A 25321-nucleotide genomic window follows, 5' to 3' on the forward strand; every position below is an offset into this window, starting at 1 on the left:
AATCACATTCCCCTTGTTCGTGGCAGCCTCTCTGCACTGCCCCATATTCCCAACAGGACTCCCCCTCGCCGTCTTCGAGGACTTGAGGATGCTCTGTGCCTCAGATACAGCTCATCCAGCCATTTCTTGGTAGTCCAGAAAGGAAACGTTCCTTACAAAAACACCCTTTGAGATATTGTCCGATAACAAAGCCAGCCCTGTGAAAGTACAAGCTGACACACTTGAAACCACGCTAATTTAGGACAGACCAGTGCAGTCATTTCCAGCGCTGTTGGGAAGAACAAGTTTAAACCTACTCTGAATGGGAAAAGGGGTTTGTTACCATCACCATCCAAGGGATTAACTGTGTATAACATGTTATAACATAAACTGTGTATAACATCCAAGGTGTTAACTGGCATAACTGTGTGCCAATCAGGTGCCCTCAGAAGTGGCCTCATTTTGACTTTATTTCCCCCATTTTTGCACTCTCATTTGAAAAGGAATTTAAACTATGTAAAGTTACAACTTTAGGTCTTGTCTACTCTTAAAAGTAATTTGGATGAATTTAAACGGTATGTTTGAAGAGCAACAGGCATTTATACTGAAATCATAGCAGGCAGAGGAATTTAATTACACTCCCGTGCAACTTCCACAACACAAGCACATCAAGCTAATTCAGCTGAACCAATCCTTTACCCACCAAGAATGGACCACAGAAAACTTCACCATTCCCCCTCCTTTGTGAGCAAACCTGATTCTGCCCAGGACTTGCTGATGTTCATTTTTTTCAAAGGCCAGCTTCAAGTTTAAAACTCACTCCTATACAATTCAAAGTTTCTTTACACATCAGAAGAGCAGTCACAAGCCTTCCCACTTCTCTTTCAAGGCTTGTAGAAGCAACATTTCAACATCCTAACGTTTGAGAAGAGGAGCTTTTTTACTTCATTTCAGCCTCGATTAAGCACCTTCTCACATCACTCCCTTTTTTTTTGGTACCTTCAGCCCCAGAGAGGGGCACCAAGCCCTCACCCTACCTTCACCTGGACAAACACAACCCAATCCAAGGCAAAGAGGTAAATAATTCATCTGCACGCAAACAGAAGGAAAGAACAATTAAACGAGAAAGCACAGCAGGGACGTTTCAAATTTCAGCCAACATTAAGACAGAACAGATCAAACAAAGAAATACCAAAGGGGCTGCCTCAGAAAGAACTTAAAGAAAGGTGAAATCGCTTCCACAGAAAGCAACAGGACGGCAACACAGATGAAAAAACAGGTTTTACTTTTAGTCACAGCCCGAGCCCTTCAGAGGACAGCAGCGCACAGAAATCGAAGCTCGGGCCGGCGCGCTGCCGCTTGTTTGGTTTTAAAGCGGGTTTATAGCAGGAGTTCGAACTGCGAGCCGGCTCCCGGACCAGCTTCCCCGCCGAGGAAGCCCCCGGCCGCGGGAGGGGAGGCCCGGCCTGCCCGGCCCGCCTTGCAGAGCCACCCCAGCGGGCAGAGCCCCAGCCTCCAGGGAGCTCCGGGGGTCCCGGCCGGGCCAGCCGGGCAGAGCACGGCCCGAAGCGACCCTTCGTTCACCCACCCAGCTTTCCCTCAGCGATCCCCCCCACAACGCTCACCCCACACCAGCTCCCCCAACACCCCCCCGGGCACCCCCACACGGGCCCCTCTCACCCCTCACAGCCTCTCGCTCACACACCGCCCCCCCACCCAGAGCGCTGCCGCCGGGGAGGGGAGGGGAGAGGGGTCGGACCGGACCGGGCCGGGCCTGGCCCCCCCACCCCCGGCGGGGCTCCCCCGGGCCGCCCGCCCTCACCTGCTGCCCGCCGCCGCCGGCTCCCTCCGCCGCTCCCGGGCCGGCCCCGCCGGAAGCCTCGGGGGGAAGGGGGCCGCGGAGCACGCCGGGAGTTGTAGTCCGCCCGACAGGAGGCCACGCCCCCTCACGGCAGGCCACGCCTCCGGCGGTAGGACACGCCCCCTCGCCGCGGAACCGGGCGGTGGGAGGGAGGTGAAGCGGAGTCGGGGGGCCGTGGGGGTTTGGGGGGGGGGGGTGCTGGGGTGCTGGGGGGGTTGGCGTGAGGCTGTGGGGTCATAGGGTGAGGGGGGCCATGAGGGTTTGGGGTGGGGGGTGCTGGGGGGTTGGGGGGGTTGGCGTGAGGCTGTGGGGTCATAGGGTGAGGGGGGCTGTGGGGGTTTGGGGTGGGGGGTGCTGGGGGGTTGGGGTGAGGCTGTGGGGTCATAGGGTGAGGGGGGCCATGGGGTTTGGGGTGGGGGGTACTGGGGTGCTGGGGGGTTGGCGTGAGGCTTTGGGGTCACAGGGTGAGGGGGGCTGTGGGGGTTTGGGGTGGGGAGTGCTGGGGGGGTTGGGGTGAGGGTTTGGGTTTGGGGGTGAGGGGGCTGCAGGGGTTTGGGGTGGGGGGTGCTGGGGTGCTGGGGGGGGTTGGGGTGAGGCTTTGCGGTCACAGGGTGACAGGGGTCATGAGGGTTTGCAGTGGGGGGTGCTGGGGTGCTGGGGGGTTGAGGTGGGGGGTGATGGGGTGCTGAGAGGGCTAGGGTGAGGCTTGCGGTTGGGGTGAGGGGGCTGTGGGGGTTTGGGGTGGGGGATGATGGGGTGCTGGGGGGCGTGGGGTGAGGCTTTGGGGTCAGGGGGTGATGTGGTGCCCTGGGGGGGGCATTTGTGGACAGGAAGGATTTGGGGTTAGGAGGATGAGGGGCCAGTAACCAGGTGCTGTGGGACTTGGGTTTGGGGGTTCTGGGGGCCAAGAGGGTGCTGGGGTGCTGCGGGGTGGGGATTCGGAATAGGGAGATTTGGGGTCAGTGGGGTACAGGGGTGCTGTGAAGGGGTGAGGAGTCCAGCGGGGATTTGGTTTCAAGCAGGGTGCTGGGGTGCTGTGGGGTGGGGATTTGGGGTCAGCAAGGGGTGTTGGGGTGTTGTGGGGTGGGGGTCTTGGGCCGGTTACTGCAGCACTGCAGATGGAGGGATTTGGGGGTGACACGGGGATTTGGGGTCAGTCGGATAGCAGGGTGCTGTGGGGTGGGGATTGGGGGCCAGGTGGGATACGGGGTACTGCTGGGTGGGGACTTGGCATCAATTAGGGCATCGCATGGAGGGGTTCGGGGCTGGGGGAACCTGGGCCCAGTGTGTCAACGGGGTGCTGTGGGGTGGGGTATTGGGGGGCAGTGGGGAGAGTGGGGGTGAGGTGCGGGGTGACCTGGGGATAACGGGCGAGAGAAAACCCTACAAAAGGCATCTCCCACCTAGGCTGGGCATTGGGGCAGGCCCCCTCCCCTCCCCGCACCCCAACCCCGGCGGGGCTATAGCACGGCTCCGAAGGGACGTGACACCGTTTGTCACCAACCTCCACAGGAGTCTGTCTCGTTACTGGGGTGAAGATTTTACTCTCTAATCCTTCAAGTTAGCTGGTATGGGAGCCCCTGGGGAAACAGGGGGATGCATCCTCATCCCCCAAACGGGCTCTCGGCACAGCCGGGGCGCGGGGAGGAGGGGGCAGAGCCATCAGTACATCCACGAGGCATCAAACCCCACTGCCTCTTCCCTTTCCCGTTGGGCGATTGCCCTAAATTGTGGGGCGAGGGCTTCTATGGGACCACCGGCTGGCCCAGGGTCAGAAAATCAGGATTAAAACGCTCCTGGGGCACACGTGGGTCTTCAGATCTGACCTGCTGGAGGGAGGGAGTATTTAATGTCCTTGAGCAAAACAGGAGAATATATTTCTTTTTTTTTATATACATATATTTTTTTAATTTCCGTTCTCTCCGATGAAAGCTCAAATGTCAACAAAACCCCGTTTTCCTTGGATTAATTTTTATATTAAAGTTTTCAATCACTGTAATACATCAAATTACAGAAACAAACACTTGCTATACCGGAAAAAAAACACAAAAAACCTCGTCCTCACCAACAGCTTAACACCAACTTTCTAACAACCGGCTGTGCTGTGGCATGAGCGAGACCCTGGTGCCCGGGAAGCCCGACCATGTGCTCATTTGCCACCGTCCAATTCCTGGTGGACGGTTGTTTGTCTGGCCACAGTGTTTGTCTGGCCATGGTGTTTGTCTGGCCACGGTGTTTGTCTGGCCGCGCCGTTCCCTCCCGGTGCAGCATCTCCCCACGCCGGCATCTCCCCTGCATCCCTGAGCCCTCCCATGCCAAACCCCAGCCCTAAATCCTCTCCGGGGAGCCCTGGTGGGGCTGGTCTCGCTCAGCTTCCCCCCCCCGGTTAGTGGATCCTGATGTCCGTCCAGAGGCGAGGCTCATGTGTCACATCCCCTTAAGGCAAAACATCATCTTCAAATAATAAAACACGAGTTGTTTTTATTCGCTGCCGTGTTTTCTGAGCTTGAAGGGGGGACACGTGTCAAAGCCCATTTGTTCCCGTTGGCATTAAGACCCCTCCCGGGGTGGGCACCCCTCACCCTGCGGGTCTGCGGCAGCACCCGGCCGTCGTCCCCACCTCCCAGCACCGCGATGCAAACCCTAAATCCTTGCAAAACCGCCTGAAATCTCCCGTCCCCGCAGCATCCCTGCCTCGCCTGGCACCGAATTCGCCTTCCCACACCCCGGCGAGGGGGATGGGGTTTGCCCGCAGAAGCCTGAGATGATGTTCCCTGGGTCACCTGGGAGGTGGATTTAGCCCTTAGCACCCCAGCGAAGGAAAGCTCATCCCCAAAACCCCGGCGTTCCTGGGGGGCTGCCGGCATGACTGCACGCACATGCGACACGGTGCTGGCAGGGCTGCAGGCAGGAGGCAGCTGCCTGCCCGATCGATCGCGCTGCGGAGCTCAGCCAGGGCGGGAGCGGAGGTCGCTTGCCCAGACAGGGCAGGTTTGTTCGAGGGATTCCTGATCTCCTACGACACCGCCCGCTTTCCCCGGGCACCCTCTCTCCCACCTTCGGGCTCCTCTGTGCAACATTTTTATTGCAGCCTCATTAATTGGTGGCCTCCAGCTCTCCGGCAAATAAATCCTGGGATGTTCAAGGCTCTGTGAGGGATTTCTGCAGGGAAAGCTGTGCCGGGGCTGTCTCCCAAGCTGGGAAACCGCAGCCTTTACTCTCCCAGTGATGCTGATACTATTTTCAAGTCTTACTAGCACTCCTGGCAGCAGCGGGATGCCGACAAGGAGACCCTGGGGCCGCAGCATCCTGCCCCCCGATTTGGGTGGCCTCTCCCTGCCGAGCGAGCCAAGGAGCATCCCGGTGCTGCCGGCAGAGCCGGAGGAGCTGGGCAGGCAGCGTGCTGGCATCACGCACTGCTGGGATGCTGGGAGAAAGCAGGCGATGGCGAGAGCCATGACCGAAATCACTCCTGCAGCTCCCGGCACGGCTCCGGTGCGGCACCCGGTTTCCCACGGTGCGTGTGGGTGCGTTGCTGATGCTCAGCGGCTTCTCCCCATGGGGCTGCATCATCCGGGTGGGGGTCACCGCACCGCCCCAGCTCCCACCATCCCCTCATGATACACAGATCGCCTCCTTCCGCGACAAATCCCAGACTTTCAGTATCATGGCTTTGGCTAAGCCCCTCTGGAAACACGCCAAGCGACCCAGAGCTCGCTCTTCCCTTCTTCAGCATGAATATATGTATTTAATTCTCTTCTTCTGTAGCCGGCTCTGGGAAATGTGACTCATCCTTCAGTCATGGTTGGAGTAAGCGTTTCAGCCACAGAGCGAGAAGCCACCGGGGCGGCTGGAAATGGCTGTCGTGCATCTGCACCGGCCTGGCTTCGCAAGCACGGGGTGACGGCAAGCGGGGCCAGCTGGGTGCTCATGACCCCCCCCCCCCCCCGATCACCCCAGGGAAGCAAAACCCAAGGGCAGCTTTGCCTGGGATGGACCCGGGAGTCAGAGTCAAGCCATAAAACACCCTTATTAAACATGTGGGATGATAAAGCAGCTCATGGTGGAGTCCCGCTGATTTCAGCTGAGCCAGGACTGAGGCGAGACGCTCACCAGTTCACCCTCCATCCCAGCAGGAACGGCCAGGGACTTCCATCAGCTCCCCCGTGCCTGTCCTCCTCCGACAGCTCCTGCTCCAGGGCCTCTAAACCCTGGAGGAACAATCCTGGAGAGATGGCAAGGCAAAGCCAGCGCTTACAAGGAGCTTCCACTAACGTCTCCGCCAGGAATAATGATTTTTATCTGCCATAGAAGCCGCCGCCGGGCGATGCACCCTTCCCAGAACCGGCACGAGCAGCATCACGTGCACACGTGGCTGGCGATGATGCCAAACTGGTCTGTCACACAGGGAAAGCCCTTGTGTCCTTGTCCCCGTGCGACTCACGGGTGAGCCACCCGCCGCTGCAAAGGTGCGGAGGGGGGGGGAAGAGGCGATGAGCCCCCCCCTTCCTCAGTCACGTCAGGGGCTGGCTGGCATTAGCACCTCAAGACCACCCATATTTTATGAGTTGTGCTCGGAGCCCACCCGGTGGGTGATGAAACGGCAGATTACACAGGGTGATCCTGCAAGGGGGTCAGGGGAACGCGGCACAAACCCCCACGACAGCTCCTGGATGCTGAGCAGCATCCTTGCAGGAGCAAAATCCGAGCTGAAGGGCTGCGTCCTGGCTCCAGCAAGGCACAGGCTGCTGTGACAGCCCACCTCCAGCCCGCAGGAGCTGCTAAAAACCCCGGCTCTGGATGTCAAACCCTCCTCCCCAAAGTCCCCGGTGTTTAGAAGGACCTCTTCAAGGAGTCAGGAAAATAATGAGAGGAGAAGGGTTTGCTCCTGTAAAGCGCCATGTGCTGCGGAGCTTGCTCGGAGGCAACTGGCCCCCCCGGGAAGCAGTGAAGCCCAGCTGGGGCTCCGCAGAGCCCAGCACCTTTGCTTTCCAGCCTCCCCTTCCCCTTCCAAGTGTTTTTAGAGAAAAGCATTCATTTCATGCATTCAGCTTTCAGCCCTTGGAGGACACGCTTTCCCCATGTCCCCAGGGAGTACCCCAACCTCTCTGCCTGGTGGGAAGGGAGGAAGACGGGGTATTTCCCTCTGCTGCCATCCAGGCAGGCTGCAGGCAGAGCCGCTGCCCGGTGCTCAGAGCAGCCGCGGGCAGGGGCACGGGCAGGCTCAGGTCCCGGCCATGGTCCTGGCTCTGCTCCCTGCTTTGTGCAGCGACCTCAGCACAGGGAGAGAGCTGGGGATGGGGTCTGAGACCCACCACACCAAGGGTGGGCAGCCAGCTCTTGCTGATCTCTCGGGAGGGACAGGGACGCTCCACATCCCGCGTGGGAGAGGGAAGAATGCAAGTCATATTTTCTGTTTCCTGGGGTGGGTCCTCGTCCCCTGCCATCCTGTGAACCAGCCACTCCGCAAGAAAATGGGATGAGGCCCATTTCCCAGCAGAGCTGGCAGCAACACGGGCAGGGTTGGCAGTGGGACAGGCAGCAGGGACATGGGGACAGTTTGCAGTGGGGTTGGCAGCAGGGGCACAGGGAGGGTTGACAGTGGGGCCAGGAGTTGGGGCTGTGGGGAAGGTTTGCAGCAGGGAAGGTTTGCGTCAGGGACATGGGGAGATGGTTTGCAGTGGGGAAGGTTTGCAGCAGGGAGGTTTGCAGCAGGGATGCAGGGCAGGTTTGCAATGGGGCTGGTTTGCAGCGGGGCTGCAGGGCAGGTTTGCGATGGGGCTGGTTTGCAGCGGGGATGCAGGGCAAGTTTGCGATGGGGCTGGTTTGCAGCGGGGCTGGTTTACAGCAGGGCTGCAGGGCAGGTTTGCGATGGGGCTGGTTTGCAGCGGGGATGCAGGTTTGCGATGGGGCTGGTTTGCAGCAGGGCAGGTTTGCAGCAGGGCTGCAGGGCAGGTTTGCAGCAGGGCAGGTTTGCAGCAGCAGGGCAAGTTTGCAGCAGGGCAGGCTTGCAGCAGGGCTGCAGCAGGGCAGGCTTGCAGCAGGGCTCGTTTGCAGCAGGGCTAGTTTGCAGCCGGCGGTTCGGGGCGCTGCTGCCGGCCCCCAGCGAGTGGCGCTGCCGACCCAGGAAAGCCGGGAGCGGCGGGCGGAGCAGCCGGAGCGGCGGGGACCGGAGAGCCCCGGCTCCGCCAGCCCCGGGCCGGTCCCACCCGGCCGGGCAAAGGTCCCCCACGGACCGGGGCTGGGAACCGCTGCTCGGCCGGAGATCATTTGGGCTGAAAAATCTAATGCCAGGCAAAGAAATAGAGGGCTGAGGGGTGAGCAGCAGCGGTGCCTGTGGAGCTGATTTGTTCCCCCCCATTGCACCGGCATGTGATGGGGACCCCTTTGCACCCAGCGGGGTGCTTCGTCCCCCCGGCTGGCGCAGAGCTGGGGGTGCAGGATGGCAACCCAGAGCCCGTGTGAGGGAGGTGACAGCAGCTCGGGGACACATCATGTATTAGTCCCAGCCCTCCCCGCACACCACCGTGCCATCCCTGCTGCCTGGCTGCTTTGCAAGGACTAAAACGCTCCAGCAGCCAGTTGGGATTTACAGCCCACGGTGCCCAGAGCCCGCAGTTCCCCCCGGGATAAGCCCAGTTTGTCCCCAGCGAGGACAACAAGTCGGCTTCCCAGTGACAGCAAAATTGTCAGTCTTAAATCCAAAGCAAACAGCTTACTACCTGCTGCAAAGGAGCAGAGGGCAGGGTGCTTATCTGCCCCCACCCTGCCAAGCTTTCCCTCTGTGCCTGCAAGGACTGAGCTGACTTTGGAGGGGCTTGCGGAGGGCCTCTGGCTCCCAGCCGCCGGTGGGATGGCTCCTGGCACTCCAGGGACCCAAAGGTGCCCACCTGGGTGCACAGGCTGGGTGCAAAGCTGCATGTTTGGGTAAAACCTGGCTGCAAAAGCAGCGCTCAGCGCCCTGAAACTGCAATGCTGCGTGCGCACCCTGATGACAGTGTCCGTCCCACAGCAGTGACCCGGTGGCACGGCCGCGGGCTGGCAGCCCCGGCAGGGCTGAGCACGGTGTGGGTTATGCAAGGAAGCAGGGCTGGCGCCGGGCGCAGATGGTGCCAGGGAATATTTTGGGCTCCATGGGCAGGACACATTCTGTTCCCATGAGCTAAGGCAGCGACCAGAGGCCGGTCCCTTCCCTCCCACCCACCGCCCCGCAAAACCCTCACCGGGGTCCCTGGGGTTCCACCGCTGGAAAGGGAGCTGGGAGGGACTGGGAGCACTGGCGTTGTGGGGCTCAACTCCATCGCAGTCCAGGGTGACCACAGCAGAGGCTTTGCCGAGGCAGCTGCTCACTACTGGGAAATGTGTGATCCCACAGGAGACATGTGGGATCACCCAGGGCCGTGCGGACACGGGCACTGGACAAAGCCAGGGCAGAGATCTGCACTTGCTGCCTGAACCTCCATGTCCACCTCACCCTTGAAGAGCTGCTTTGTTTCCAGCCCGAATTTATCCATCTCCAGCCCATGCAGTGGGTCCAGGAGTCTGCTCACAGCCATAAGGCAACGAGCTGCCCACGCTCAGGGCACGGATATCCTTCATCACCTCCAGCCCCACACAAACCTCTGCATCGGCTGAGCCCCATCCCGGCCAACTTCCAGAGTGGGGACTTCCCCGGCTGCTCAAATCCCTCCTGCATCTTGGACGGGTGCCGGGCTCGGCGAGAAGACGACCCTCGGCACGGCACGATGCCGCTGCACCCTCCCCATGTTACCGCACGGCGAGGGCAGCTCAGCCCCGGTAATGCCCGTTTTGCAAAGCACTTTGGACTCCATTAATCTTAAAGCGCTCGTTCAGCACAGCCCGCGATTATTATTATTATTTTCCCATTGCATTGCTGCGTTTTAAACACCGCGAACACGTTATGTTTTTAAATTGAGGGCAACTGTAGTGCGAAAAAATTGCATACATTGGGATCATAACTATCAGCTACAGGTAGGGAGATTATTAACACGCCTTCTGCCCTGCAAGACAATGAAAGCTGCTGATAAATTATATATATGCATACAAATTGCAGGCCTTGGTTAAACACAGGGTGAGGAATTTATTGGTTTATAATTGTGACTACCCGAAAAAAGGAAGGGGGTTAAACTGATCAATGACTCAGGCGATGAGTTAAAGGAGGCCCAGGCGCCAGCTCACCCCTGAGTTACTTGATGTGTAGCAGAAAAATGGGGAGAAAAATAAAGCAAGGGACTGGTCCTTCCCGGGTGCTCCTGCTGCTGGTGTCGTCTGTCGGGAGAAGCACGGGAAGCGCTGCATGCCCACGGTAAATCCTTTGTGGATTTAAAATACAACTGGGGCAACCGGGGAGGAAAATTTGAAGCCCAACCTGGGACTTGCTGCTAAGGCCAAGCTTTGCAAGACTGTAGGGGGAAAAAAAAAAAAAAGGGATTAAAAATAACAGTTTCAAGAGCCTTCCTGCTTTGCAGCTCCGCAAGGGAGGCTCAGGGCAGCGCTGGCTCCAGGCACCAGCTCCCTCCCGGGCTGCACCCTGGGGAGGGGGGAGCTGCTGGGTCCTGGGCAGCCCGTGGGCTCACCCCTCGGGTCCACGAGCACCCTTCTCTCTCTGCTTTAACGTAGGCTATAACATCCCCCCGACACTGCCTGGGAGGTGCCTAAACAGGGCCTCGCCGGAGGAGAGGGGCAGAGGAGCTGCAAAGATGGGGGTGGACAAGGCCCACCCAGAGCGAGTCGCTCCACATCTTCTTGCAAACGCAGCAGGGGACTGGCAGAAACAAGAGAAAGTAACACAAAAAGATATTGTCCCTTCCTTGCTGTGGGGTGGGCAACACCACGGGCACCGGGCTGCAAACCTCTCCTGGGGAGAAAACCTTGGTGCATCAGGAATGCGGGCTAGTACAGAGCGGGGCTGGAGCTCGGGCTGCTGCCAGCCACCCCGAAAGCACAGATAGCTCTCTGTGTATATATATATTTTTATTTATATATATTAAAAAATAAAAATACATGTACATATATATTTTTTTTTAAGCACCTGAGCTCATGCCCTCTGCTCCCCAAGCCAAACCACCGCGCAAGCATGCACCTTGCAGGTGAACAACGTGCCCAGCTCTAGCCGGCTGCTCGCAGCCCTGCCTAAGCCAAAACCTCTCCCAGCCCGCACTCGCAGCCCTCCTTCCACCCGCCCCACGGCACCCAGAGCCGAGAAAACCGTCGGTCAGCAAGGCGCTGACTCACGCCGGGCACCGCTTGCTCGGGCGTTGCAAACCAGTCGCCATCCCTGATGGGTTTGCAATTGCCGATGCATCACCCGGGCGCTGGGGTTTAAACGTAAGCCTGGCCTGAGTTTGCAGGGCTGTAGGTTGGGTGTTGGGGTGGCATCACTGCTCCCTGGGTGCCCAGGGACCCGGCTGGACTCGGTATCATCCTGGTTATTTGATATTGCTGGGGAAAAAAAGCGAGACGGGGTGGGGATACAGAGCGGTGACCCCACAAGACGCTGGTGCTGATTTCGCCAGACACACCAGGGTGAAACTGCAGCAAAGAAGTTTTTTTTTTTTTTCTTTTTCTTTTTTTTCAAAAGCTCGGCCCCTCCCAGCATGGCTTTGTGACCAGAAACGGCGCCTTTACTTAGAGGATTTCTTCCATTTGAACAAAATATTTTGGATGCCTCAAAGAGAGCCAGAAGGCAGCAGGAAAAGTCCCTCCTCAGACAGAATCTCCCCCTTGACTTGACCCTTTTCTAATGATTGTCATTGAGCTGTCTCTAAAAGATGCCATTTTCTCACTTCTTTCGAAAAACCAACACACAAACACAATTTTCTCCTCTTTGCAGCTGAATCGCCGGTGCCATCCCACCAGGACCTCCAGCCGCACCAGGTCCCCAAGACCCCGCGGCCAGACTCCTCCGTATATATGATAGAAAAGCCGCCAGCATTAAAAATCTCAAAGCGCCCTCCCTAAAATCATGCTAGACTCACTTAAAAATAAGCTCATGGTTGCCATTCCCAGTATACTTGGGGAATAAACCCACCACCCCTGGGGCATGGAGCTCTCACCCTGGCAGGGGCTGGGGGCTGCCCTAGGGATCCCAGGGGTCCCCGCAAGCACCCCCAGGTCCCTAGACAGTGTTGTCCCCTTGCTGGCTGGGTGTTACAGGGTGGCACCCTAAAAATACAGCACTTGGGGGGGCGGCTTTGCTTTTCCCTCCCCGACCCAAAGGCACCGGCGGCAGCTCAGCCTCCTTGGCCGGGGCTGGAAAAACACGCTGGGAAATATTTGGAGGCTGTGACTCAGCGCAGGAAAACTGCTCAACCCCAGCTGACGCCTCCTGCAAGCCCAGCAAGCGCAGGCAGGGGCCCCCCCCGCACCCCAGGGGGTTCTCCGGTGTCTTGGAAGCGTTAAGCTAACCCTTACCTGTGGTTTGCAGCTCTCCTCTGCAAGACTTTTGCTAAACCCACCGGCCATGCGAAGGGGACCTGGACAGACGCCTGGATGGGGACTCCAGCCCAGGGACTTTGGCACAACCAGCAAAGCCAAGGGAGACCTGCCCTCCTGCCTCAGTTTCCCCAGTGCCCTTGAGCTGCCCCCAGAGCCCTGTTCCCCCGTGCACGGTGCAAACAGAGGCACTATAAACCCCCAGCAAACCCTTACCATGCTGGTGGTGCCCCATCCAGCCTCGCTGCCCCCAGCCCCACATCCCCACTCAGACGGGCAGCACAGTGGGTCCTACCTGTCTGGAGGGGCTGGAGGCTCCGGACAACCCCAGAGCCAGGATCTGGCTCCTTGCTACTTCTCCTCCTGGAGCAGGGATGCACCTCGGATCTGCGGGGATGGGGCTGGAGCAGGGCGAGGGGCTGGCCCCTCCTCAGGGATCTTATCAGCAGCTGCCAGGGGCTCCTGCCCGCACCCTGATAAGTGCTGGGCTCCACATCGTGGGGCTGGGGTGCCCCCAGTGCCGTTTCACACACACCCACACCCCCAGCTCCACTACAGCCCGCTCAGCTCCATCCCTCCGGAGGGGAGGGTGGATCCCTCCATCCACAGCAGGACCAGAGCATCCCACAGCACACCCATATTGGGATGAGTGTCTGTGCCCCAAATCCTGGCTTTTTAGGAGGATGCTGCACCCAGGAGAGGTTGGTGAATGGTCGCTGCAAGAAGGGTGCAACTGGAGCCGAGCCCACCCTCCCTCAGGCAAACAGGGAGTGCACGGGCCCCCCATTTGCCCCCTTGGACAACCCAGGGCTGCTCCCAGCCCCCCCCCCCCCGGAGCAGTGGGACACCCCCACCCCATACTGCGCTCTGCAGGATCAGTCCCTGGGGCTAAGCGAGGGGAAAGGGAAACTGCACCTCACACCCGCTTGCTTGGCGGCGCTGCCCTGCGGAGGCAGTTGGAAAAAGGAAAAAAAAAAAAAAAACACAAAACAAAAAACCCCAACAATTTTATTTTTTCAAACAAGATCTGTAGCAAAGTCACAGTGGCATTTCCATGCCCAGTCAGGAGTAAATACACCCACAAAATATAGAAATAACTTAACTGGAGCTACGGTTCAGCAAAGACAAACCAAGAGCGGCCAAGCAGCAGGCGATGCTGCTGGACCCGGACCCACGCTCCAGCAGAGCCGGGAGCGGGGGCTCTCCCAAACAGACACCTCCCCGGCGACCCGCGCCGCTGGGAAATGCTCTGGCACATCTGGGTAAAGCTATGGCCACCCCACATCCCACTCCATCATCCTCACAGCAGCCAGGAGGGCAGCCCCAAGCCCCAGCATAGCTCCCCACCTCAGCCACAAAGGTTGAGGCAGCAGAGATGTGCCAGTGGCTGAAAAATGATGCAAAAAAAAAAAAAAAAAAAAAAAAGGTGTAAAACACACCGCAGGCACTCCTACCCTCACCCTGCTCCTGCCCTGGGACCCAGGTTAAGAGGCACTTCATGTCCCAAATCGCAGGGGGCTCGGGCAGGCAGAGCTGAACCCCTCCTGCAGCCCCGATCCGAGGGCTGGGCTGGGGTCCGGCCGTGCCAGGGTGCACAGGGAGGAGCAGCGAGGGGCTGCGTGCACCCCCAGCCACGGAGGGGACGTCCCCATGTCACAGCAGGCACTGAAGGCAGCAGAAACACCCGGGCCAGGGCAGGGAAGAGCCGCAGCCTCTCCCCCAGCCATTCGGACCCTGACGTGGGGGGATTCAGCTCGGAGACTAGTGGCGCTGGGGGTGCCTGGGTGGGCGACGGGATGGCCGGATCCTTCCCACCACTCCTGCGGGGCCTTCCTCGGGTGTGAGCCAGAGAGGTGGGGAGGGGGTGCCAGGGCAGCATCCCCACCAGCAGCTGCATGTCTTCCAGCACGATGAGACCCCAAGAAGCGGGGGCGAAGCCCACAATACCCTCTGGTGATCCCTGGCACGAGGACAGTCCTCCGCGGCGGCAGTCTTGGTGCCAGGACGTGGCACAGAGAGGTAACATCAGCACTGCGCGGTGAAGGCAGCACCCACGAGCACCCCAGTTTGGCTTCGTTCGGGCTCACCCCGAGAAAGGCACGGAGCAGTCGAGCACCCCCACCTCTGCCAAGCCCAGAGCAGCACTCCGGGGTCTTCCTGGCACTGACGGCTTCTTGGGGATCCCCTTCTCCTGGGATGAGGGGCAGGGAAGCCCCCCCCTTTCCTTCCACAGCTCCAGACCCCTTAAGGAGGGGAGACAATATTCCAGCAAAGTCTTTAGGGTACCAGCTCCCCCCTGGCCTTTCCCCCAAACCTGGGGCAGGAGGAGGAGGAGGAGGAGGGAGCAGAGGCCGGTCAGGTCATGTAGCGGGTGACAGCTCTCAGGGCGTAGAGCAGAGCCGCCTGCATCCGAGCCTCCAGCAAGAGCAGGTTGATGTGCACCTACGCAGGGAGAGCAGGGTCAGGGCATGGGGGGCTCAGCATCCCCCCCACAGCCTGCCGGGAGGGGAAGGGATGGGGCAGCACCTTCTCCGAGTGCTTGAAGTGTCTCCAGAACTGCGTGTACATCCGCTTGGTCGTCTTCTCTGGGTAGCAAGCCACTGTCTTGATGTAGATCTTCAAGCTGCGCTCCAGGAGCTGGTTCACCTCCCCGTAGTCGTAGTCGTCATAGCTAGGGGAGAGAGGAAGGGCGCGTGACCCCAGGCACAACCTCTGCCCTTTCACACACCCCAGGGTCTTTCTGGACCTAAGCCGAGCCCCCCCAACAGTATCGCTTTGCCTTAGTCTAAGCAGCAGCAACAGTCTCACCAAGACCAAGTCGCGGGCTCCCAGGCTGGACCCGCTCATGGGCTCTACCCAGGGTGGAGAACAGGCTCCGGCCGCGGCTCCGGGACCTACCGGATGCCAAAGACGCAGTGGACGTAGTTCCAGATGGCCCTGCGCAGCATGGACGTGTCCACGCCGCAGTGCATGGCGATGGTGTTGTACGTCAGGTTGTAGACGACCTGGAACTTCTCGTCCAGGAGCTGCCCCACGTCGGGGTAGAGGCGGTTGATCAGCGAGTAGCCGTGGTCCTCCCAGGTGTAATCCTGCCGGAGAAAGGATGATGGGGTAGGGGCTTGCTGGGGAAACGTGGGGTCCCTTCAAAGCCAAGGACATAAGCTGGGGTCTCCCCCCCATCTTGATCCCCCCCACAACTATTAGCATCTGGTTGCACTGCTCAGACAGCTCCAGCCTGGTCCCAGCCCTTCACCCTCTGCACCCACGCTGTCCGTGCAGTGCCAAGACCCTGGGAAGAGCCCCACTGTCCCCCCAGTCAAGACAAGCAGGACCTGCCACCCAGCACCCTGCCACCCCTTCCCCTCTGGCTGGCACGGGACCGCGAGCACCTACCTGTGCACGGAACGTAGGGGGTGCCTGCTCGCCCCTCCGCGTGAAGTCCTTGTAGCCGAACTCGGGGTCCTCCACGAAGCAGAGGATGTTGGACTGCAGGGAGTGATCTGCAATATCTACAAGGCACCACCACGGTGGCCGTGAGCAATGCGGTACGACCCCGGACAGGACCAGCCCTGCAGCTCGGGGCCTAATCCTGCTCCTCCCTGGGCAGATGCTGGCTCCTTGTGACCTCTCCCAGCCCGTGGGGACCCTGTCCCCAGCCACCTGCACCCCTGCAACTCCTCACCCGAGGGAGCGACCAGCAAACTCTCCGTCTTCTCCAGCTCAAAGCGCGTCGCCATCTCCTCCTGCGTGACACCCTCCTCCTCCAGCTGGCTTTCCTGCAGCAGCTTCATCCTCTCCATCAGCACCTCCACCTCCTCCATGGCATCTTTGCCCTGGCGAAGCAGAGGGCAGAGTCAATGCCGCCCCAGGTCGAGCAAGGTTGCAGAGGGGTTTGCAAGCCCAGGGTGGCACGGAGCCGCTCTCAGCTCTGTTGTCACTTGGAGAAGCCCCAGGGCTGCTCTAAAGAGCGTTTGCCTCTGGGTTTGTCCTGCCCAGACCCCAGCTGCTCCCATGCCTCATCCCGGGGACTGGGAGGACGGGGAAGCCCCGCGGAGGATGCTACTGGGAGGATTGCCGTTCCCAATAGAAGGCCTTGGGGCAATTCCCAGGGGAAGCACCATAAAGCAGTCCAGCACCCCACCATGCCCTCCCTTCCCATCCCACACCCTCACTCCTGCAAGGCAAAACCCCCCCCCACACCCCTTACCCCAGAGCCCCCCATGCTGTCATCAGAGGCAGGGCTGCTGTCGCTGTGGGGTGAGGGGGGCCGGCAGCCATGCCCCCCATCCTGGTCCTCCTCGGGGTTGATGCCGCAGCCAAAGACGAAGGAGGCGAGCGAGTGGTAGTGGGTGAGGAGCACCAGGGCCTGCACCAGCTCCGCCAGCGACCAGCTATTCTCCCCCGTCTTCAGCAGAGCCTGCAAGGCACGTGAGGTTGGAAAGACTCCCCCCCCAGCCCCTCGGCTCGCTGCCCCGTACCCCCCACCGCACCCCAGAGCCGGGGTAAAACCAAGGGCAGGGAGACAGGAGGGTGTCGGGGATGTGCCTCCCCCATAGACCAGCCGCTGTTGGCAGGACAGTCCCCAGCCATGGGGGACAAGTTGCCCCTTCCCCATCCATGGGGAGCAGCACAGACCCTGCCCTCCAGCTCAGAGACTCCCTCAGCCCTGAAAGGGTTAAACCTGGGGGGTTTTGTGCAAGCAGAGATGCAGCCCCTGGGATCAAGCCCCCAAAACCAGAGTGTGTTTTTGGGGGGGGGGGGGTCATCTGCGCCAGCAGCATCAGCTCTCACCTTGATGTGCTCCTTGGTGATGAGCCAGGGCCGGTGCGCCAGCAGTTTGTTGATCTCATTGAGGTTCCTGAGTTTTTGGGGGGCACAGTGCAGCCCCTGCAGCCACGCCGGATTGCCCCCCACCTGCAGGAACTCCCCCATGTGCAAGCCCACCAGGTAGGAGCACTGGTGCCGGGCTGCTGCCTGCGGGGAGAGCCGGGCAGTCAACCCCTGGCACTGGCCCAGGAGCCCCCCCCCATCCCTGCTAACAAGCCCTTGGAGAAGCCAAGGCAGCGAGCCACCCCATCGGCATTGCCCTTGGAGGGTTTTCCCTGGGGAAAAAGAGTCCAGACAGGGGTCTTTGCCCCCCCCTCCCATCAATGCTGGTCCCCAGGGGCCCTAGAGGGGAGGGGTGCTGGGGTACCCTGGGTGGGCACCATGGGACCAACCCCAGAGGGGCTTCCAAGCCTCTGGGACCGCGGATCAGAGAGAGGCCCATCTGCGGGGTCCCAAATGTCCTCCTGCCTCCCGGCAAAATCCCAGCGGAGGTGCTGGGACCACACATAACCCCACGGGACCCCACAGCCCAAGGGACCCCCATCCTCACCATGATGGCGATGTAGTGGCGCTTGTGGTAGGGCAGGGGCCCGTCCATGCGCAGCAGGAGGTACTGGGTCTTCCAGAAGCTGCTGAGATACTGGGGGTGCAGCCCCATGACCATGGTGATGTTGTCCACCCTGCCCGCCGAGACGAAGGCCTCGATGAGGAGCTGGCGCAGGCTGCTCTCCGCACCTTCCTGCAGGATCTGCCAGGACGGGGAGCGGAGGGTGGTGAAGGGCTGTGTGCTGCAGCCCCCCACTCTTCCCAACAGCCCCCCCCTAACCTAGAGGGAAACACCACCACCCCCCCCATCGGCAGCCAGCAGGACCCAGGCATCCAGGAGCACCCATCCCACCGCATCGGATGCTCACCCCATCGGAGGTGCCCAGCCTCCTCCCTGCCGCCCGGTATGGACACCGCCGGCAGCCCCCGCTGCCCGTCTCCCCCCTCCCGGCCCCGGGGGGCAGGGGGTGACGGGGGGTCTCCATGCTGGACCCCGCACAGCCTGACCGGCTCAGCCCGCGGCTTGGGTTGTTTATTTGGGCGCTGGTGTGCAGCGGGGAGGAGATGGGGCTCAGGCCACCCCCCCCCCCCCCCCCAGCTTCTCCACCCCCCGCAGCGGTGACGAAACCATGGCGCTATCTCTGCCGAAGGAGGAACCATCTGGGACACCGGCGCCGGGTGCCGAGATAGGGCTGAGGGTGCCCTGGCATGGGGAGCCCTGGGGATTTCAGGGTACAGGGGGTTTTGGGGGGGGGGCAGGGGGGGGCGGGGCAGGGCAGGATGGGGGCTGCCTTTGCAGCACAGGGGGAAGATAGCCGCGTTTGGATGAGTGGGGAAACTGAGGCACGGGCAGGGAAGGGACTTGGGGCAGGAAAACACCAGGGTGAAACAACACAACTGCTCCCCCCCATCCTCCAAAACAAGACACCCCCTCACTGCCACAGGGATACCCCCCGGCTGGGTGACCCTTCCCCATCCCACCCTCCCTCCCCAGCATCCCACCCCAGCTGGGCACTAGCAACTGGGTGGGTGTGGGTGGGGTGGGAATCCTTCCTTAACAGCCCTGTTCCCCCCCCCCCCCCCCCCCCACCAGGGCAGGAAGGGGCAGAGGAGCCCCCCAGCAGGGAGGGATGCACCCACCCAAGACCATCCCCACCGCTCTTACCTCTCCCAGGGGGATGAAGGCGCTGGGGCCCTTCCCCAGCTGCCGGGGGACCTTGACCCCTCTGTCCTAGGAAGGAAAGAGCGGCGGCTTTAGCCCGGCACCGGGGCAGCCGGGAGCCGCCACCGGCGGGACGACCGTGGCAGCACCGGAAGGGGTGACTCAAGCAACCACCCTACACGGCCCACGGGGACACGCGGCCATCGCCCCTGCGCCCTTGCGTCAGGCCGGGCAGCGCCTGATGAAATCGGGCAGGGGTGTTGCTCTGCACCCTGGGGAGGTGTGACACGCTGGGACCGTGCCAGGACGCCGGAGCTGCGGCATCGAGGGCCAGGAGAGCGGAGACATCCCTGGCACCCAGGTCTTGGTTTACCACCTCCACGGGGAAAACACAGGGGAAAACCGGAGCCCGGGGGGGTCCCGCAGGATGGCAGCGGCTCCCAGGAGCAGCACGGCTCCGGCCGTGGCCCTGACTGCAGCAGAGTGCTGCGGTTTGCAATCACCAGCATAAATACGGCGCCCAGGGTTCCTGCTACCTCCCCCGGGCACAAAATGCCGATAAACATCTCCACCGGTTTCCCGCCCCCCCAAATCCGTTAACGCAGTTAAAACACAAACGAGCCACCCGGTTACAGGGTAGCTGCTGCTCTCCGCGCTCCAGGCACAGGGTTCGGCTCCTTTCTGACCCCCCCATGCTCCATCTTCCCCCCTCCCAGCTCCCCAGGGAAGAGCAAGTGTTGGTTTGGCTGCACCCAACCAGGGTGCCCACGGGAGCAGTGATGGGGATGCCGCAAGCAGGAGCCCCCATCCAGGGGCTGCACAACAGGACCAGGACCCTCCCAGCCCTCCTGCTGCAGGGGTGGCTCGGTGCCGACGGGGACCCCGCCAGCCAGCCCCAGAGCTGAAACGCAGGGATGCAGCAGAGCCTGAAGCCTCCCCCGTCCCGCTTTTGCACCGCAGCATCCCACCAGCTTGCAAGTTTGCAGTGGTGCAGGGGAAATTTCTCTGCCTGCATCACAGCAGCACCCACGGGTGCCAACCGCAGACAGGGGACACACACACACACAGCACCCAGCCCCAAGAGCTAAAATAATCCCTCCAAAACACCTACAGAGAACCCAGAACCTGGTTTGGGGCTGGGAGAAAAGCGGGTGGAAAAGGGTTCAGCCCTGGGAAGGAGGCGAGGGGGAAGGGGGGTACTGGTGCATGGTCCCCCCCCAAATACAGGGGGGACACGGCGCTTGCGTGAAACCAGGACCGAGACAGGGCAGCGATAGCAGAAAGGGCACTCAGCAGACGAACGCCCGCAGCATCGCTTCCTCCAACCCACGCTCCGGATACAGGTGCCGCCAGCAGCACCCGCTGCCCGCCACGGAGGAGGTGCTCAGGGCCCCCGCTCCGGGTGGGGAAGCGCCAGCCTCCTCTTCCCATTCCCTGCAGAAATCCCCCCGGACGCAGCAGGAGCTGGGGTGGCACCGTGAGGCTGGGACCTGTCCCCGAGCACAGGCTGCGCTCAGTCATCTCCGCCAGGACTTTTGAACTGGAGCCCAGCACCAACCGTGCAGGCAGGATGCGAGCCTGGGGTCCGGTTCTGCCCACCCAGGGAGCAGGCAGGGTCTGAGCCCCCCGGGATGCCCATGACCACCCTGCTCCATCCCATGGCACACGTCCCCTGCGCAAACCCAGCGAGGAGCAGGGGTGCCATGGAGAACCGGAGGCAGCAGCAGCCACCGTGCCCATGGCGTCGGACACGGCAAAGTTCCTGCGGCCCATCCGGAGGGATGCCTCGGTCGGCGGAGACCTGCGCCCTGCTTTGCTCTGGGTGCAGGGAGAGACCCGGCAGGGCAGGTGACAGCCACCGGTCACCCCTGCTTGCACTGCTGGGGACACGGAGGGAGCCGGGCACCCCGTCCCAGCAGCTGCGGGTGAAAGCAGCGCCAGCCCAGCCGAAGCCCCAAGGCATGCCTGGCCCCCTGCCAGCCCCCAGGACCCAAAATAAACGGCTCATCCCCAGCAGGGAGAGCGGGGTGCTCCCCGCACGCTCTTCACAACTGGAAGCGGGTCAGCCTTGCTCCCGCAGCACCCAGTTACTGGGTGAACCGACCGAAGCAGGAGCTGCACTGGGGACCATCTGCAAGGCTGCTGCTCCTGCAGGACCCACGGCTCTCGCTGTTCGGGTTGGGGCAAAGGCATGACCCTCATTTTATTGCATTCCTCCCTCCCGCAGCTCAGCCAGGCAGATGCTCCCGGCCATCCCATCAGCCACGCTGCTCCAAGGCAGTTCCCGGCGATCCCTTTTCACCCGTCCCCACATCACCTCCCTCCACCCACGGCCGTCGAAGGCTCCCCGGGGTGGGCAGGGCACAGCCACCCCCGCACGCCTGTCCCGCAGCTGGGGGAGGCGTGGGAAACCCACGGCATCAACGCAGAGAGAAGCAAGCACAGCACCCAGCAGCGTTTTCCAAAACCAACGGCACAATCGGACACACACCTTCCAGCCCATTAATGACGGGGAAGCTCAAAGGGCAGCTCTGCCCCCAAACCTGCTCTCCTCCCATGCTCAGCATCGCACCCAGCGCCATGCTCCCGGCCTCCTGCAACCCAGCGAGGTGGCAGTGAGGGTCCCGCTGCCGGGATTCACCTGCGGGAGACGGGACATGTCACAGGGGGAACGGCGGCAGCAGGAGGAGGAGGAGGAGGGTGCCCGGACACACGCAACCGGGGTGCCGACGGCAGGATGGCACGTCCCACTCTCCAGCCGTGGAGCAACGGAGCAGGGAGCTGCTTCTCCCAGGGGTCTTTTCCGCAGTGCCCTGTGAAGGGACGAGCCCCGGGGCTGCCGCCTGGCTTCACCAGGAGAGATACCCCAGAGTTGGAGCCGGGCACGGCCCAGGTGATGGTGGGTGCCTTCTCCTGCCGGCTGCCTCCAAATCACTACCGAGGCGGCGGGTGCAGCCTGGCACCCTCTCCCGAGCAGGGACGGGGTGTGGGATGGCACGAGGTGACCACACAGCAGCTGTCAGCGCAGCCACGCGCTCCCCACGTGCCGGGCAGCGGGTCACAGCACGCCGGGGGCTCTCACCAGCACCGGGCTCCAGCCACCCCGGGCAAAGCAAGCAGTGCCCGCATCCACACGCTCCGACGGCTCTGAGTGTGCGGGATGCTCCTGCCCTGAGTCACCACGGAAGCGAGACCGGGGTGACAGCGGGAGCAGGCTCACGCCATTGCTGCTCCAGGTGCTGAGCTGGCTCCGCACTGACTCACGGTTTGGGGACAAAGAGTTTCTTTGGTGCTCCGGGAGGCTCCCTGGGAGGGGAATGGCAACAGAGAGACCCCGGCAGGCAAACCCAGGGGACGCAGACGGCAGGACTTCCAACCCCGAAGGCAGCGAGGAGCCAGGGAGCCCAGCCCGCCCCGCTGCTTTTCAGTGACAGCTCAGGGTGACCTTTGAAGGTGCATTTCAATCATCCCTACGCAGAGGCTCGTTATGTTTTGCTGCATTAAGCAATCCTCAGGGGCACTGCAGTTAACCCTCGCTGCACCGCCACCGGGTAGAATATCACCTCCTGGTTCCGCTGGTGGGGAAACTGAGGCACGGAGGCAATGCTCTGACCCACGCCAGCCACGCAACCTGTTCCCAGGCTCCAGCTGGCACAGGGCAGGCAGAGGGTCTTGACGGAGCACCGGGTGAAGGAGTTAATCCCCCGGGAGTGGGAAGACGGCTATGCCGAGCAGTGAGCCCCCCCCTTGTGCTGGTGCCAGTGCTTAGTCAGGTGTTAGAAAATCATTCCCGATAAAGCGAGGTTAAACAAACACCATTGCAGCTGCCTGGCAAAGCAGGTTTGCCCCTCATAACCGTGCTCCTGCCAAAAAAACAGCCAGGAGGCTGTCCCTGGGCTGTACCAGGGGGCGAGAGCAGCGCCAGGGCTCGGCCCCACTGACGCACGGAGCCGACGCGCGAGTGCAACCCCCTTGGCACAAGCCGCCCCCGCTGCAACCCCAGCCTGACCTGCTCCTGGAAAGCAAACCCAGCTGCCACCACGTTCCAGCAAGGAGGGCAATGGGATCCCTAAATCCCACCCTGCCTCGTCCCGAAAACCTGAAGAGGTTTCACAGAGGAAGAGCGGAGCTGCCGCGGACAGGCAGCCCTACAGCGGTGCAAACCCCACTGCCACAGCACGCAGACCCAAAACCGAGGCGCTTTCACGGCGGTGTGAAGGTCCCAGCCCACAGACTTTCAGTGGTACCTGCTAGAAGTTGGTGGCCAAGGTCTAAGGCATCCCTGCCACCGCTGCCCCCTCCTCGGCCTGCTCCAAAGCACCGATTTCAGGCTTCGGCTCATGTCAGGATAAGTGCCAGAGCGAGCTCCCTGGCAGCACGGCTGTCTGGGGTCTTTCCCACCCATCATCCCAGGGTTTCCAGCTTCCAGCCCATGTCAGGAGTAACCATCCCTGCAGCTACACCAAGGTGGCACGGCTATATGGGGAGCCACCGGCTCCCCGCAAGCAAAGCCCCGAGCTGCAGAGCAATCCCGTTGTCCCTGGGAAACCTGAGGGAAGGGGAATACAGGAGCAAGAGGAAAAACTCCAGATTTTTTTTTTTTTTTTGAGGGGAAAATAAGTCTTAGAAATAAATGCAATTCTCAGCTTTTCAGGAAACTCAGCAGGTTGGTGGACTGAAGTTGCAGACCGGTCTGATTGCCTGGGAGGGACAGGGAGGTCCTGCACAGCTCCACGGACACCGCAGGGCTCCAGTTTTGCACACTGGACTCCAAATGCAAAAGCCCTGGGCGATGTGAGAGGTTTCCCAGACCTCTGGGTTAACGGGGACATTAGAGAGATCCCATGCCCAGCCCGGGAATGGCAGCGTGAGCCAAACAACTGGATGGAGACCCTGGAGCCCCCCAGCCTCCCCCAGCTCTGCACCACCTACCCTGGTGGGCATGCCCATCGCCAGCCCCTGCCTCAGTTTCCCTTCACCTCCCGGCCCACACCTGCAGGCAGCACCTCTGCCCGGCTCCCACACACATCACAGCTCCTGGAGAGTTCGGGAGACCCTGAGATCTCCCCATCCAGCCACCCCAATGTTCCCCTGCCAGGACAGGGTCACCCCATCCCCAGGAGCCCTGGGTGGGCTCCCAGCACCCCAGCCTGCTGCTGCACCCCAGCACCCTTATTTTTAGGCTCGCTGCAAACGAGCAAGAGGGTTATTTTTGCAGCCCGGCCCGACATGTCCCTGCTTCTCCCCTCCCTGCAGCCGGCCAAGGGGGGGATGGCCCCGGGCGGGGCGGGGGGGGGAACACAGCGGTCCCGGGGCGGTGGGACACCACCAGTCCCTCCCCGAGGGACCCTCCGGGGGAACTACACGGTGGCAGCACCCCGTCCCATCCCGGGGAGGAAGGGGGAGGGGGGGCGACGCCCCGGGCAGGCGAGCACCGAGCCGAGCCCTTACCTCGCCGCCCCGCCGAGCCCCGCAGCCCCGGTACTCCTCCAGCCCGGCGGGGCAGCACGGCGAGCCGGCCACCAGCATGGCAGCACGGGGGCTAAGCGGCGGGCATGGCCCCGGGACCCCCCCAGGCTGGGGTGGGGGTCCCCGGACACCCCCGGGCTCCGGAACGTCCCCCGGTTCCCCCGCGCCCGCCCCGCTTTCATAGCGCGGCGGCGGGCGGGAGGGGCCGGGAGGCAGCCACGCCCCCGGCCCGCCTCGACCAATGGCAAAGCGGAGGCGTGACAACACCTCCCCACCCCCCCGATCAGCCAATAGGGAGCGGCGGCGCGGGGGGTGCTGGGAGTTGTAGTTCGCCGCGGGTTCCCGGGGTTGCTGGGGGTTGAGGCCGCCGGGCGTGAACCCCGCGATCCGTGCTGGGCCCCCGGGCTGGCAGCAGCGTGAGCCCCCCCCCCCCCCCCCCCGCCGCGGCCAGGCACCCCGGCGGATGCGGGAGCTCCTGTGTGCATCCTCTCTGCTCCGAGAGGAAGGAGCGGTTCCCTCTGCACGGCCCTGCTGCGGAGCCTTCCTCAGCCTCTTGACGCAGGGAGCCACGGAAAATGTCTGCTGGGGCCAAAGGGAAAGGAAACCTGATGGAAAAGGCACGCGAGGAGCCTGCGCGCGTTTACGGGCAGTGGTTTTTGTCCAAAATTGCTGGCTTGCCCTGGTCTTACCTCGTGCACAGAGCCCGTCCCGTGGCTCTGTGCAGCCATGAGCAATCACTGTGTCCCACCTCCTGCCACCCTGCTGCTCCCCGTGGGTCCCCCCAGCTTTGCAAAGAGCAGTTTGATTAACCCAGTGCCAAAGAGCCCCAAGAGTTGCAGAGCGGCTTTCCCCTCCTATCCTCTACGAGGTGTACAGCCCCGTACCAGCTCCTGTCCATTATGAATAACAAACACCAAACCCAATAAAAGAAGGTGAAAGAAGGAAAAAAAAAACCAACCCACCCCACCCCACAACCACGGGCAGCCCCAGACAGCAGCGCTGATAACAATCTGGTGCTGCTT

At 61.7% G+C, this 25321-nt stretch overlaps 1 protein-coding gene across 1 annotated transcript; it reads right to left on the reverse strand.

Annotated features, from left to right (window-relative positions):
* Window positions 1-13712: 13712 nt before the first annotated feature.
* SESN2 (sestrin 2) lies at window positions 13713-24398 on the reverse strand. Its single transcript, XM_050909797.1, has 10 exons — window positions 24282-24398; window positions 18834-18899; window positions 17673-17870; window positions 17087-17269; window positions 16503-16712; window positions 15978-16128; window positions 15689-15804; window positions 15194-15384; window positions 14822-14966; window positions 13713-14737 (listed from the first exon to the last, which is right to left on the reverse strand). Exons 1-10 carry the CDS (start codon window positions 24357-24359, stop codon window positions 14651-14653), a joined length of 1425 nt encoding a protein of 474 aa, XP_050765754.1. The 5' UTR covers window positions 24360-24398; the 3' UTR covers window positions 13713-14650.
* Between the last annotated feature and the right edge of the window lie 923 nt (window positions 24399-25321).

Source organism: Gymnogyps californianus, chromosome 22 (genome assembly GCF_018139145.2).
Source record: "Gymnogyps californianus isolate 813 chromosome 22, ASM1813914v2, whole genome shotgun sequence".
Lineage (NCBI taxonomy): Eukaryota > Metazoa > Chordata > Aves > Accipitriformes > Cathartidae > Gymnogyps > Gymnogyps californianus.